The 15,892-nt window shown below is 47.5% G+C and overlaps 1 protein-coding gene across 10 annotated transcripts in view; it reads left to right on the top strand.

Annotated features, from left to right (window-relative positions):
- The window catches only part of TLN2 (talin 2), a 425,239-nt gene extending 409,866 nt beyond the window's left edge, over nt 1-15,373 (top strand). For 9 of the 10 annotated variants that reach the window (XM_080659814.1, XM_080659811.1, XM_080659818.1 and 6 more), the window contains 5 exons: nt 7,373-7,498; nt 9,597-9,659; nt 9,751-9,978; nt 12,754-12,879; nt 14,501-15,373. In XM_080659814.1, the coding sequence (XP_080515940.1) occupies nt 7,373-7,498; nt 9,597-9,659; nt 9,751-9,978; nt 12,754-12,879; nt 14,501-14,629 (672 nt within the window). In that variant the 3' untranslated portion in view covers nt 14,630-15,373. The remainder of the gene's footprint in view (nt 1-7,372; nt 7,499-9,596; nt 9,660-9,750; nt 9,979-12,753; nt 12,880-14,500) is intronic. The other variant, XM_080659812.1, reaches the window with a different exon arrangement.
- Nucleotides 15,374-15,892: the final 519 nt, after the last annotated feature.

Raw genomic sequence — 15,892 nt, 5'->3', positions numbered from 1 at the left:
CTTTTTCTGAGAGTATGTGACAAAATCCTTAAGAGTTTTTCCATCAAACAGAAATAGTAATTATAGAGTCATTTCAGTGGCATTACTTTTCACTTAAAAAAAAAAAAAAAGAAAGAAAGAAACTAAACCAGTGGATACTATGGGAAAACCACTCCCAAGATACTAGTGGTGCAAGCTTTTCCAATGGATATGGCACGAATGTGCATTTATTCTACATCTGAATGCACAGGTGACCACTCCCCAGGTCACAGGCATCACCATTTGTCAGTGCTCTCTCTTTATTGCCTACTTTGTCTGTTGATGGGTTCCCTGGAGCTTTCCCTGAGACCAGGCAGCCTTGGGGGCTGGAGGATCAAGGCCCTGTATCCAGATATGAGCTCTTCTCAGTTCCAGCTGTTCTAAGAGGTTTTCCCTTTATTAGACCTACTAGAGGCCCGATGCACAAAATTCGTGCAAGAGTAGGCCTTCCTTTCCCCGGCTGCTGGCACTGGCTTACCTCTGACACCTGGGACCTGAGCTTCCTTCCTGCCGCCGGCAGGCAACCAGGACCCCGGCAGCCCCGGCTTTGTCTGGAAGGTCGTCCAGAAGGATGTCCGGTCTAATTAGCATATTACCCTTTTATTATTATAGATCAGTGTGGTGGTCCTAAAGACAACCCACCCACAGGTCGTCCCAGAGGGAAGCTAATCTGGCTCCGATGCAGCTGAGTCTTTCGATACAGGCTAAGGTCTCCCCCAAGGCACCTCTCAATTCCACACCAGAAGCAGTATGTTAGCAGCCAGACTCACTACAAACAAAGGAGAAACGTGGCTGCCTCTTCCACTCAGCTTCCAACTGGCAGGAAATGCCTCACGTTGCGGGACTACTTGGCGTTGGTTACTTGGCGTTGGCTTCCTTTTTTCCCTCAAGGACATTTGAATTATATTCAAAATGTTCATACTTATAAATATATATCTAGCCAAAGAATTTTTTTTTCGTTTCTGACATGCTATGACCTTGTTTTTAATAGCGAGCATTCTGCAAGGCTTTCAGTAACACAGAGCAAAGCATGATTCTTGACTGGGAAGACGGTGCCATGAGGTGTAATCTGGTATTGTGGCCAGTTGTGAGAAAAGGGAGGGAGGCAGGAATCAGGGCAGTGACCCTTTGGCCATATCTTATGGGTGACTTCAGCACTTTCACCTCAAGTTCATTGAGGGCAGGGGGGCAGGGATGTGATTCTCAAAAAGAATGGAAAGAAAGAAAGCACGCTTCCTCTGCCCTGCACGTGCCCAGGGACTCGTCAGGGAGGTCAGGGCAGAGGGGGTGGTTGGGGCGGGGGGGAGTGGTAAAGATACTGCAGGAAGGAGACAGGGCTCTTCCATGGAGGAGGCCAATGGAGAGGAAGGAAGAGAAAGAGTATTCCCTGATTATTTTAATCAGTGCCTCCTAAGAGGGATTTACTTTGGAACCACAGCATGTCTAAGCTAAAGTTACCAAGTTGTAGCTTGCTCGTCAAGTTACAAACAGAAAACTGACCAGTACCAGAGGAGGGTGGCGAAGTCCCCAAAGTCACGGTCAGAAAGTGCAGATCAGAAACTAAAACCTGAAACAGTACCGTCAGTATCATGTATCATGTGTCACTCAACACTTCATTTATCTTTGATTTGTGTTTTTTATTTATAGTTATTTTTGGTTTTAATCAGAAAAAGCCAGTATAACTGTTATTATGAGTGGAAAACAGCATTCTAAAAGGGAAAACAGACTAGCTTAGGTCAAAGTCTGAAAAAAAAAACCAATTTATTTTTGTTTTATTTTTATTTATTGTTGACAGTATTACAGATGTCCCTCATTTCCCCCCTTTGCCCCTTCCAGAATAAAACAATTCTAAGACCACAAAAACATATGTAGTAGTAGAAATAATAATGAAATTAATTGCTAGTGGTTAATGATCATTTACTCTGAGTCAGTTATACTCCATGTATATTAATAATTTACTTATAACAACCCTTATCAGATAGGTAGGAGGGAAGGGGATTGAGGAAATGAATGAATTGCTGCAAAGACTGTGTTCTCAGAATCCTTGAAAGGCAAAAAACACTATAAAAATGAAGAAAAGCCTCCCATTTTCTATCCCCTTTCCACCCTTCTTTCCCCTCTCCTACCCCAGTGGAACCTCCAGCTCCCTAAACTTTAGACCAATCAGAGTAGAACTCTCAAAGTTCTTCAAGGGCGGGGAGTAGGTAGCAAGGGAGCTAGCCCAGTGGTCGGCAAACTGTGGCTCGCGAGCCACATGTGGCTCTTTGGCCCCTTGAGTGTGGCTCTTCCACAAAATACCATGGCCTGGGCGAGTCTATTTTGAATAGACAGTGGTGTTAGAAGAAGTTTAAGTTTAAAAAATTTGGCTCTCAAAAGAAATTTCAATCGTTGTACTATTGATATTTGGCTCTGTTGACTAATGAGTTTGCCGACCACTGAGCTAGCCCAACGTGTGGCCTTTCCCAAGAAGGAGCTTACCAACCAGGCCTCTAACTTTTTAAAGGGGGAGCTCTGCATAAGATCACCAAACAGGAAAGATATCAGCAAAAGGCTGCTTAAACCATTCTCGAAGCTACCGAAAAACCAAGGTGAGGAGAAACCATCCTCAGCTAGCCTGCTAGACAGTTTAGGAAAGACACTTGTTAGAGTTCAGATTGTCTAATCTCAGAGGGAAGTGGGGTGGAGGTGGGGGAGATCAACCAACGACCTTGTATGCATATATATGCATAACCCATGGACACGGACAATAAGGTGGTGAAGGCCTGGAGTAGGGGTGGGGGGTAGAAGGGGTCAATAGGGGGAAAAGAGGGACATTAATATTTTCAACAGTAAAGATTTAAAAAAAGAGAGCTTGTGGTGACCTGGCCAATACCCTTTTCGAGTGGAGGGGAGCAGGGGAAAGAAGGTGGTACACAGGAGGGGAGAATAGATTCAGTATCCAGGCTGCAGCTAACACCTTCATGAAGCAGAACAGAGTCTTAGTTTGCACGTGTTATTTTGCCCAGCACTGTTTTATTAAGAGAGCCTCTTAGTAAAATGCGGAAAGTGCCACTGTGTTTCCACTGTATGTGCATGACTGAGCGTCACCGACTATGAAAGGTAGGTGACAGATGCAGCAGAGCGTACAGTTAACAACCCACAGCCTTAAACAGGGCAGGCGCCTGTGCATCGAAGTGTGTGCCTTCATCCCCCAGCAATCAGGAGCAGACAGTTACCGGTGTGGATGCTTACTCGGTGCATTCTCCTTCTCTAACCATGTAAACTGTCCTCAGGCTGAACTCTAGAACTCGGGAGACTCATTTTGAATGAATACATTCATTCACCAAGCGTTTATTTATCACACAGGTTTCTCTGTCTGACTTTGTGCTTGGGATACATAAGTTGAATAAAACACAGCCCATGCCCTGGAGGAGATCACAGGCTGGTAGGATTCCGTTAACTGGTCTCTATTTTTCCTTAACCCAGGCCAGCATTTCCCAGACACCTCCATTAGACACGCAGGTTCCAGGGTCCCACCCCAACCTACTGAAACACAGTCTGCCTTTTTAACCAGATCCTCCAGTGATTCTGCAAGAGCTGTCCACTTAGCCCATTTAATGACAACGTGTCCTTAACTCATTGTCTTCGCTTGATGCTTTAAAGAAATATTAATAACTGTATGTATAGGATTAGTTATACTCTTCAAAAGATGATTTTAACAATCTTACTGGCTCCAGTTGTTGGGAGGAAGGACTCAGGAGGGAAGATTTCACTCAGTCTTGTAAACCGAAGGACAGATTTGGGAAGCATTGGTCAGATCAATAAAATATCTCCGCTAAAGAGGATCTTAAGAGACCAACCAGCTGAGCTCTGGTGAGTAGAAGAGAATGAGGCTCAGTGAGAGGAACCCGCCTGCCCAGTCTCCAGATCCTTCCCTTAGGTCCCCTTATAGCACCGCCCAGTTCTGTTAACAAATCCTGCACTTTAATTGTGATCCTTTTATTTAGGAAAGTCCTTTGAAAACCAAGCCAATTCCATTTCTCTCCTTTTTTTGCAGTGTGGTTAGCAATGTGTGTCCTTCTCTCTTCTCTGGCCGCCCTTACCGCCCCTCTCCCAGGTTCCCTCTTCTGTGCTGGTGGGAGCTGACGCTGAGGGGAGGGCTGGCTGGGGTGCGTGGCTTTGCATCACGCCTCCTTGGCGTAGGAGAGCCCAGGCTCTCTGAGACTGGAGGTTGGGTGGTCTGAGGAAGCGGCAGGTGTTGATGTCTGTTTGCAGCAGGGAAGGTGGGGTGGGGGTTCGTGTTCACGGTAAACCTGGCCTGCAAAAAGGCGTGCGTCTGCAGGCAGGCCGCAGGTCTCATCATGGGACTCAGCCCAAATGGAAGCAGCTGAATGTTCGCCCTCCATCTCCGTTGCCATCCCAGTCAGCTTTATGAAGCCTTTCTTGGGAAACTCTCTAGTTCATCCTAATCAGAGCAAATGTCATGCAGAAATGAGGCTTTCTGCTGTGTCCATTTGAAAGCATGGAGGTGTTACAGAAAGAAAAAGAAAAATCCATCAAAGGCCATTACAGCAGTTGCCATTCTAAGAAAAATCAGCGGGTATCAAAAATATTTCAAAGTTGAATATCTGTTTTAAGCATGTGTTTAAAAAAAAAAAAAAAAAAAAGGCCTGCAGGGCAGCAGAAGATGTGGGAGAGGCCTTTCCAACCAGTTGTAATGCGGTGATTCTATCAGATCTATCCATGCTTAGAGTTAGCACTTCGTTTTAAGGAAATTCTATATTTGTGAATCCTAAAATTTGAAAAATCAGAAATCTGCTGATGGCACTCCACCCTGAAAAGTGGACTGAATTTCGCAATGCATGATGTAGCTGAGGCTACCTGAGACAGGAGTCTAGGAAATTTTGGGGACCTACTATGGGCCTCTATTTTCTGATCTGCAAAATTTAGACCCAGAAATTCTGTGATTTCCTCAGTGCCTTAATCTGTTATATGCATGACACTCTTGCAGAATGAATTTTCAAAAAAGCTCTTAATTCATGGTCATTGAGTACAAGTATCAGGGCCTAATGTCCTCTCTCTGGGGCCTGGCAATACCTTTCATGTAGAGTCTCTTTTTTTGTTTTTTTGTTTTGTTGTTGTTGTTAATCCTCACCCAAGAATATTTTTTCCATTGCTTTTCAGAGAGAGTAGAAAGGAGGGAGGGAGAGGGAGAGAGACAGAGAAGAGAGAGAGAGAAACATCAAATGGTTGTCTCCTGCACATATCCCAACCAGGGTCTGGGATCAAACCTACAACCCAGGTACGTGCCCTTGACCAAGAGAATTGAACCCGAGACCCTTTAGTGCAGTGGTCGGCAAACCGTGGCTCGCGAGCCATGGTTTGCCGCTCTGTTGACTAATGAGTTTGCCGACCACTGGACTAGACTAAATGTTACCGTGTAGTTGGAAGCTGTGAGGATTAGGCAATTGTGGCATATTGTGTGCAAAAAAGTAAAGGGTAGTATAGGACAGTGGTCGGCAAACTCATTAGTCAACAGAGCGGCAAACTGTGGCTCGCCGACCACTGCTTTAGTGCATGGGCTGACACTCTAACCACTGAGAAACACTGGCCAGGGCCAGAGTATCTTATAATGAGTCATTTCTGTATTTCAGTAAAGAAATTTTATATTCTACCACTACTGCTCTCCCGCCCCCATCCCATAATGAGGAATCCATTTCTGTGCTGAATGCTCCTAGGGCAAGACCGTCAGAAAAAAGAAAGACTATGCAGCTTCTAACTCAGAACTCGTTGCCTGCTGCTGCCATCCTTCAGATCCACTCCCTGTGTGATAGTATGTAAAAATGAAAATGAGACTGGCATCTCTCGTGGTTCAAAGAGTGACCATTAAGAATAGGGAACCCAAAAAGAATTGTATCCATGTGCCCACCCTGTCTGATGTCGCATGTGGGACCATTAGCCAGCCGACTTCAAGCCTCTGACCTGAAATTATTCCTCACTAATGCCCTGGGGGGTGGCCTTTGGCGAGTAAGACATATCATTATAGAGGTGGAGAGATTTAGTTTTAGGTCTGGTTTACATTTTTCATGCTGCCACATGACCTTAGGCCCAATTCTCTACCTCCCTGAGCCTCAGTTTTCCCACAGTAAATATAAGGATACAGATAACTATGGTCTAGATCAGCAGTCGCCAACCTTTCTGACCTCACGGACCACCAGTGGTCCGTAGACCACTGGTTGGTGACCGCTGGTATAGATAACTCTTTTCTTTGGTGAAAAACAAGTTAATGTATATGAGAGTGCCTAACAAAATCCTTGGCACTAGGTAGGTACTTTTAAAACCTCATTGCAAATGTACTAAATGCCACTGACTCATACACGTAACATTGGTCCAAAGGGTAGATGTTGTGTCATGTGTATTTACATACACAAGAAAGGATTGCAATACCTGACCATCTTCTCTTAATACCTAAAAGGGACCAGCCACATCTTTAACGTTCTGGGGCCTAAGGGGAAACTTTACCATATTGGCAGAATATTAGTGCTGGAGGTTGACCTTGAACATCAGCTAGTCTGACTGTTCCAAATGGTGATGCTCCATCCCACCAAGCCTAGGACCCAGGTCTTCACATTTGCCCCACTTCCCAGAAGCTTGACTTCAACTTCCCTGGTGGTTTTGGCTGCAGAGGGCATGGTGGTGGCAAATTTACAGCAGAGTCCTAACGGCCCAACAGCCCTACACAGTGGTGGCCCGTGTTCCTCCCAGGTGCAGCCGGGCCTTGGTGCCGGGCCACAGAACAGCTAGCTCCACCTGACGGGCTTCTTTCCCATCACGGGGTGATCTTTGGTTGGCATGTAACTCTCCTTGGGCTCAGCCACAAAAATTCGAATGCGGGTTTGCTTTTGTTTTTACCCCAGAAAGATCAGGTGTTTCACGACGGATAGCCACCTTTCTTTATTTTTCAACCCATTTTTTGAGCCTTAAGCCCTGGGAGAATGTGCTATCACCCACTCTTTGGATTTTGATTATTGATTATTTTGATTTGAGTTATTGATGCCGATAGAACTATTCGAGATATTTTTATTCACAGTGAATTTATGTCTGTAAAGAGTCTGGCCTGGGAAAATTGTCAGCCTTAGCATGTTCTGATTTAACATTTGTGCAGAATGACAGTGCTGACAGTGCTCATCTGTTAGTGATACGGGGAGGCAGCAGATGGAGGGGCAGCTGCCCAGCTCAGGCCCTCCTACCCTGGGTGTGGTTTGTTGACAAAAAGCAATAGGCGGTTGGAGCACCAGGTGACCCAGCAGTGTTTGCCAGAAAGCGCCCTCTGTGGATATGAATTGCCTGTGATGCTGTTTTCTTTTGGTTATAGCAAGCAGATGAGACCCTGGATTTTGAAGAACAGATCTTGGAAGCTGCTAAATCCATTGCTGCTGCCACAAGTGCCCTGGTCAAGTCAGCCTCCGCAGCCCAGAGGGAGCTGGTGGCCCAAGGAAAGGTGGGTAAACCCCGCTGGCCAACAGGCAGGGCGTTCACCTAGTGAGGGCCTATGAGGGAAGGAGGTGAACGCTTCGGGCCTGACCAAGGAAACTAGGGCCGTGCCTTCCCTTGCTGAATGGCCAGTCTGCCCCAACTGACTGGAAACTCTGCTTAGACCTGACCAACAGACTCCTGGGTTTGGCTTCTGGGCCCTCATCTGCTTCTGGTTAAGGAAAGCATCCCACCCAGGTCAGCGATCAGGCCCTGAACAAGACACGTATATTCCCTCCGTACATGAGGCTATTTAAAGGTGTAAGCTGTCATATTTTCCTGGTGGAGGTTCCATAAGCACCACAGTCAGGGGTTTTATAATACCGTCTTCCAACTCCAATGGCCCCATTCATTTCTGAGCACTGTGTAGCTGAATGCTGTCCAACTCTGCAGTTAGCGTTTTCCTGAGCCCATTGGCCAGAAGGCCAGGCTCGTTTCCAATCTGAGGTGTCTTCGATCTGCTTCATCTCCAGTCACCTGTTCCATTCACATTAGCAGGAAAGCATTGTGGCTTTTTACAATAATCCAAAGAATTAGTGGTACACTAGACTAATCCTGGCTATGGGAAGGTCTCCCGATTTCAAATACGCCCTGTGTCCTGTTTTTCCCATACAACATGAAAACACCCCTCTGAACGGTGCCCGCAGAGAGCCTCTCACAAAAAAGGCAGCACAGAAATCCCGTCAGGGTGAGGGTTGGGAAACTGGGTCATCGTAACTGTCAGTCACTCTGTTCGATATTAACAGGCCTTTGCTGTCAGTGTACAGAGAGACGGCTATGGCTGTGTCCTGACCCCAGAGCATGTAGCACAGACAGGAAGTTACGCCAACCAGGGGCTGTCCATCTTCCTCCAGGAAGTTTCTTGCGAACTTAGACATGTCTTAGTCTCAAACGACATACTTTCCTTTCTAAACCATTGTGTGGTATGTTATTCAATTTTAACGTATGCACGTCTCCCTAAGTGGCATGCGGTCTGTTCCTTTATGGTTCTCACTTATCCCCTATGGATGTAGCACAATGCTAACCTTACTTACCACGTACTTGTTGACTAATCAGTATTAAAGACCAAAAATGGGTCACTGCGGAGAATATCCTACCTAAAAATTTCAGTTTATTGATCAAGGGCCAGCTGTGTGCCAGGCACATTGCTAGAGTCTAGAGAATCGAACTCAAGTGGGGCAGAGCCCCTGTCCCCCGCGGGACTGAGATGGTCAAGTGTTTAACAAGTTGGAAAAGGAGGTTCAGCTGGACTTGGGTGAACTTATATGCAGGACCTTGGGGTTCCCCTGACATTCACCAAGCCATGATGTGTTTCCTGTAATTGCTGATAGATCCTCAGTTTCATATTCAAATACAGTCATCTGTTACCTCTCCACTCACCTCCCACAAGTGTAAAGGTATTTCCTCCCATAGATACTCCCTCTGAATAGAAAATATTTCACTTGTTGCCATAATTTCTAAATAGAAACAGAGATCATCTTACTCCCAGTCTCTTAATGCTCTCCCCACCCCCCCCCCCACCCCCACAAAACGGTGTGTATTTCCTTAAGGGTCTGCACTTAATTGTACTAAAGAAAATGTACCACCCGTTTTTGCATCATCTGCCAGAAAAATCACAGCACGGCTTCAGGTTCTGTGATCGGGAGCAGTTGAAGTTTCCCTTGGCCCTTGAAAGAAGAGGCCTCAGGGGCTCCCATGCTTGAAATGGAGAAAGGCGGCAGAAGAGAAGAGCATGTAAAGACAGCCCCAATCTATCATTCCTGCGCCATTTTCCCAGAAACTCAATACCTGGCAACCAAACAGAGGCCATTCGGAGCATTTCAGAGTGGCTCCTTGTGGCCCAGGGGGAATCCCGCCGGCCATGCTGGTGCAGTCTCCCAGTGGCCAGTGCCCCACATGGGAAAGGGTGCTCCATTCTCATGCTGGTGCTGATGGGGGGAGTCCCTGGGGGTACTGCGCATCTGGGATGTTTTTCTCTCTGGTTTCGGGCAGTGTGGGGTCTGAGGGGCTTCGGGTCACCCTGCGCCTTCCAGCTCTCACTGCAGATTTCTCACCTCCACTCTCAGGTGGGCTCCATCCCCGCCAATGCCGCAGATGACGGACAGTGGTCGCAGGGGCTGATTTCTGCTGTGAGTCGCCCTCTCCTTCCTCCCCACTTGGGTTTTTGAGCCCCTGCGGGAGGTTTGGGCCGTGGGTCACTTCTCTGTTGACTGTCCCCAGGCCCGCATGGTGGCAGCTGCGACCAGCAGCCTCTGTGAGGCGGCCAACGCCTCTGTTCAGGGACATGCCAGTGAGGAAAAGCTCATCTCATCCGCCAAGCAGGTCGCCGCTTCCACGGCTCAGCTGCTTGTGGCCTGCAAGGTGAAGGCCGATCAGGACTCAGAGGCCATGAGGCGGCTACAGGTAATGGTCACTGATGCTGGTGGGAAAATACTCCTGTTGGAGCGGGTAAGTGTCGCCAAAGGGGACAGTCTCACTTCCTTGGCATGACCCACCAGGCCTTCCATCAGCCAACTCTGCCACTTTTCTCATTTTCTACCACGTGCGACCATGCATCCTACACCTGCTGCCCCACCAAACTGACATTCTCCATGTGGGCCTCTGGTCTCACGCCTTGGGACCCTCCTCCCCACCCACCCAGCCTGGGGCACGCCTACTTGTTCTTCATGACTCAGCTCCAGGGTCACCTCTCCTAGGAAGCCCTTCCTGCCTCCTGGCCTCAGGCAGCCAGCCCCCACTCTGTCCTGCCAGAGCCTCAGCCAGACCACTCATGGTTCCCATTTCCTGGCCCACCATGTTTATCTTTAGATCTGTCTTTGACAAGGTAGGGAGCTTCTTAGGCACAGGCACCAGATCTTTATCTTAGCATCTCTCCCACTAAGATGGTGCCTGTTTCAGTGGGCGGCCTCATTCTCTGTTTGCTAAGGAGGGAGAGAGAGGACGGAGGAGTTTGTCCGAGGCTGTTGTAAGGTTTCCCGGAGCCCAGAGAACATGCTTGTGAAGGTGACAATCAAGTCCTTCCCAAGGCATATGTTTTCCTGATCATTTTCATTACCGAGTATTTGGAAACACAGTGGAAGAAATGTTAGAATGAAAAAGTCCCATAGTCTCAACATTGTACATGTCAGAGATAATCATTTCCCTCTTCCTGTGTTTATCTGTATACCAAATAGTTTTGTCTAGGTGTAATCCCGGCAAGAGACATTCTGCTTTTTTTCACTGAACATTTGTATATCTTTTTCCTTGAAGGAAAGGCTTCATAATTTCTCTGTGCAAAGCTAACTGGTCCATTCTTCATGAGCCTCATTTTTTAATGATTGCATGATATTGCATCAGCCGATCATGCCACAATTTCCCTATACTTTGGACATTTTGTTTCCAATTTTCTAGATTTTTGTTATGTGTTATAATGCAGATTTTTTATGTTCTAAATATGTTTACATAAGTCATAGCCATTTCATAAATGGCAGAAATATTTGAACAGTTCTACCAAAGCTCAGAACTCTCGTTTTATTTTGGAAGTCCTGGCATGCATTTCTGTTGTTTGGTCCTCCCGAGTGTCTCTCTGACACACCTCCCTCACCTTCATCTGACTCCTGGGATAAACCCAGAGGGGGAGTGGGGAGCTGCACGTTTGTGAATTGTGATTTGTGGGTTTGGGAAACGCTTTTGAGGACAACATTCTGAGTTAAGAGAGACCAGGGTTCAAGTCCTGACTCTACCATGTATTAAGTGTATGATCTTACACAAATCACTCAAAACTTTTCAGGCCTTAGTTTGCCTCTTCTGTAAAATGGGAATGGAGATACCTGCATTGTCCTGTGAACATGCTTTTGTGAGCCCTCGGGCTCTACACAGATCTAGCACAGCATTGCTCTTATTATCACTGTTGCTGATTTAACTAGATGCTACAAGATCACATGTGAGTTCCTCACAATGACCCAGAGGCTTTTTGAATAGACAGACCTATTCAAATCCCAGCTCTATAACTTACTAGCTACAGGGTCTTAGACAAGTTACTTCAGTTTCAACATCAGAAAAGCGGACTAATGAGTTCTGACCTCATAAAGCTATTTTGAAAATAAACACATGATGACTGCTTTCAGAGACTAATTGAAGCACTCCCTTCTCATGCAAGCCCTCATAGTCCCTATTTGTCACGTTAGCTCACCAATCAGATGAGCCAATTGATGTTGAATGAGAAAAACTCTCAAGTTTCTGAGGTTTAACCCCCAAACACAAATCTTTGACTCTGAGGGGGCTGGGCCAGGAATTCAGATGCTTTAAAAAAGCCTTGACCACCATTAGGAGATCGTCCCAAACCTCCGGTGGCAGAAGACGAGCCCCCAGCATTAAGAGTAAGCCACCCTGAGCATGAGGTGATGCCAGTGTGGGCCGGCGCCCTCAATGAAGATTTAGACTCACACTGAATAGCTCCCCTTCGCCTGTCTCTAGCAGTTGCCCATCTTTGAGCAGGTGGCGTAAAGCCCAGCTCTGCCTCTGAAAGTACATCATAAAGGCCTTATCACTGTGGGGTTCCCAGCGCTTTCATGCAGGGGTAAGGTGTGATTTCATAGCCCTTCATTTGACCAAAAAAAACATTCAGTGAATACCAACCCTGGGCAGCCACTGTTCCAGGTGCTGGGGATACAAAGATTCACGTCACAGCCCCTGCCCTCAAGTTACTCCCTGTCCATGAGGGAGAAAGGCAATCACAAGATCACAAGGTGTTAAGGGCTAAGAGAAGCCAGAACAGGGCACTCCAGAGCACTGGGGTGGGCAAGGCCCAGGTGGACAGAGAAAGTGATGTCTGAGCCAAGTCCTCAGGTATATCTAAATGGAACAGGGCAGGTTTTCTAAACCAAGGAGGCAGCCCCGAGGCCTTCTGTTAACACACACATCACAATGCTACTGTCATTTATTTACATAATTGTACTTCCCTTCAAAACTGTGTGTTCCTTGGGGGCCAGGAACTGGATCTCATTCATCTGTGAATGAGCTAAGATTAGGTAGGTGCCAATGTTGGTAGAATCAGTGGATGGATGGATGAATGGGCATACACTGATAGACACTGACAAATGGATCCTAACTAGAGAGAACCTCTGTGTTATATTTGGGTGATAAATAGATTCCTAGTCTCATGAACTGCACCTTCATGTCTGTTCTTGCCTGATCCAAATGGCTGTTCCTAATGATACAATGTGTGTTTTGTTTCCTCTCCAGGCAGCAGGAAATGCTGTGAAAAGAGCCTCAGACAATCTTGTCCGTGCAGCCCAGAAGGCAGCATTTGGCAAAGCTGATGATGACGATGTTGTAGTGAAAACAAAATTTGTGGGGGGCATTGCTCAGGTTTGTGATTAATCCAGACAATGTTTACTCCCACAATGGGCACTGTGTTATACCAGAGACACAAAATAGCAGTGACCTAAACGAGATGGAGGTTTATTTCTCCTGGGTCAGTGGTCGGCAAACTCATTAGTCAACAGCGGCAAACCGCGGCTCGCGAGCCTCATGTGGCTCACGAGGTGCAGTTTGCCGACCACTGGTCTGGGTGTAAGCAGTCTGCATTCTTACCCACTGATAAACCCAGACTTTATCTCCCTATTGCTGAACCTTCCTTAAGAAGTTGTCTTTGGCCACTTGGTCCAAGAAAGCTCAATAACCACCTGGGCTTTCCAGCCAGCAAGAAGAGGTAAAGGAGGGGCCGCACAGCCCTGAAGGTGCCTGCATCGCTTCCTCTCACATGTCATTGGTCAGCACTGTCACATGGCCAACCTCGCTGTAAAGGAGGCGGGAAATGCAGTATTCTTAGTGTCGTATGCCTAGCTAAACTAAAAGTCAGGGATTCTGCTATAAAAAAGAAGAGGAATTGGAGGATAGCAATATTATCCTGTAAATAAAATGATGGATGCATTTGGGGCTGCTACCCACTCAAGATACTTGGCTCAAAAGAGAATGAATGGTGACCCCTTTCCAGATGTTGCTGAGAGTAGACGGGGTAGCAGAGAGTAGCCTGACTTGGGCAAGGCTGCATTCACAGGCTCGGGAGGGAGGGGGAAACCAGGAAAGCAGACTTGCCGTTCAGAGTGCGTGTGACATAAATCTACTCTACGAGGTTGGTTTTCTTGTCAGCGCCAGGAGCACCGAGACCCTGTTACTGAAGTCACTCACTCCTGTGCCTTCCTTAGCTCTTCCCAAACCTCTCCCTCTATTTGGGAACACACTGCACTCAGCCTTACCAGACTCTGTCTCCTGACTCACTAGTTCCATGAGGAGTTCTATGAAGAAGGGTCTCTGATCAAATAAGTCTGTGGAATGGTGTACTCTCTACCCGCTCCTCAGAGTAGCACAGTGATCATTGGCCTAGTAAAGGCTCTGAGAAGGTCCACAGGAAAGAAATATAGTTGGCTTTCTTGCACACAAACTTACCTTTTTCACTAAATACCTGTTTACGAATATGCCTCAGATCATATCGTAGAAGCATGAAATAAATGTAGGAGAGCCATCTCGTGTCCACGGCTCCAGCTTCGGCCTCGGGAATACCTGGGCCAGGCCCTGTACCACTAGCTGGGGGGCTGTGGGGAAGTGGACTCTCTCTCTCTCTCTCAGCATCAGGTTCCTCATTGGAACAATGGGGTGGTCAATGGGGCACACTTCACGGTGCTCCCAAGATGATGGGACACTCCTCCTAGAGTGTTTACACCAGAACCCAGCACATAGTAGGGATGACATAGACGTTAGCTATTAAGTTAGTGGCCAGAAGTCTGCTTATTTTCTTGGGTCAACTGGCTCATCAGTCTCAGAACCCAAACCGTGGCCCCGAGGCTGGTCTCCAGAGCCAGTACTTAGTCCCAGTGCCCTGCTGTGTCTCGTGCAGCAGGCACTGTGGAAGCTCACGAGGCAGGCACTGGAGGGCAGGGCAGTGTCCTGGAAAGTTTTACATCCATCCAGCTTGTTGCTTTCTTTCCAGATTATCGCTGCCCAGGAGGAAATGCTGAAGAAGGAGCGAGAACTGGAAGAAGCAAGGAAAAAACTGGCCCAGATCCGCCAACAGCAGTATAAATTCTTACCCACTGAGCTGAGGGAGGATGAAGGCTAAGGCTGTGGCCGAGATGGCAAGCCCCCCAGCGGACGGCTCTGAGGGAACTGGACAGACAGTGTTCCTGGGAGGCGGGGAACTTACCTGGAAGCTGCCTGCCTCCCCCGGGGCCAGCCCAGAGCCGAGTGCTCATCCTCACGTCTGTCCCGTCGGGCACCAGCTGCATGATCGTGATGTCACACGGTACAGTGTCCCACCCATACTCCTCTGCCAGCTCCCCGCCAGCCTCACCGTATCTCAGGAGAGAGGGGCATGCATTTCGTGGACTGTTACCAAAAAAGAGAAGTCAGTATTATGTCGTTCTCAGACACCTGTGCTCTCTGTCGGTCCTTCTCTGGGCCTGTTGAAATCTTAATAGGAAAAAAATAATGGCTTGAGGAAATCATGGATGCCACAGATATTCAAAGATGCTCTTCTCCCCCTCAAGGAGAGAGTGGGAGCTGGAGTGGAACATGTTAATAAAAGACAGAAACGTAAGCCCGTGTGGACTCAAGGAGGGCAAAGGGGGTCGTCCTTCTGTGCAAAGGCTGGCTCAACCATGGGGTGACGAGTTCCTGCTCCCTATTGCACGCCTTCTTGCCTCAGTGTGTAAGCTCTCTGGACAATCTAGACCCTGTCTTGTATTCTGTGGCCCAGAAAATCAAACAATTATTTTTTTTTCCCTCCGTAATCCAAAGGGCAGAGGTGTGGGGTAACTGTCAGGGCTCGGCGATCAGGGGCTGTAATAAAATGTGTGGGTCCTTACTCCACAGAGGCTGTTTCAGTTCCTACAAGTCCATTCACACAAACCCACAGCCCGCAGATGACAGGCAATTCAGCACCCCCTGGCAAACATTCAAGGTGGGGGTGCAACTGAAACAAAGCAATTCCTTGGTGGCCCCATCTTCCAAGTCCCACATCAGCTCCTCTGCTCTGAAGTGGTCAGAATTCAGAAGGGAAGGCATCTGTTTAAAAGTCTGTCTCCTTTCCTCCCTCCTAAGATGGGCATTTTCCCTATGGCTTATGATTCCTAAAACCTAGACGCAGCCTAAAATCAGTATGAGCCTGTAACAGGATCGTTTGCTTCTCGTTGCATCTTATCCGTGCGCTCAATTTTCAGAGTCCATCTCCTCAATGTCACTCTGGCAGAATTGTGTAGTTTCCCCCTCTCTTTTTCCAGAGCCCTCTCCTTGGAAGGCCCCTTTAAGATCTTGAATTTACCTTTAGTCTGAGCCTTGACCCAAGACAGTACACAAAGTGGTTTGTGGGACAGATCCTAATGCC

The sequence above is a fragment of the Plecotus auritus genome (assembly GCF_963455305.1).
Source record: "Plecotus auritus genome assembly, chromosome: 1".
NCBI classification, from domain to species: Eukaryota; Metazoa; Chordata; class Mammalia; order Chiroptera; family Vespertilionidae; genus Plecotus; species Plecotus auritus.
This window is presented reverse-complemented; position numbering and strand designations above follow the sequence as displayed.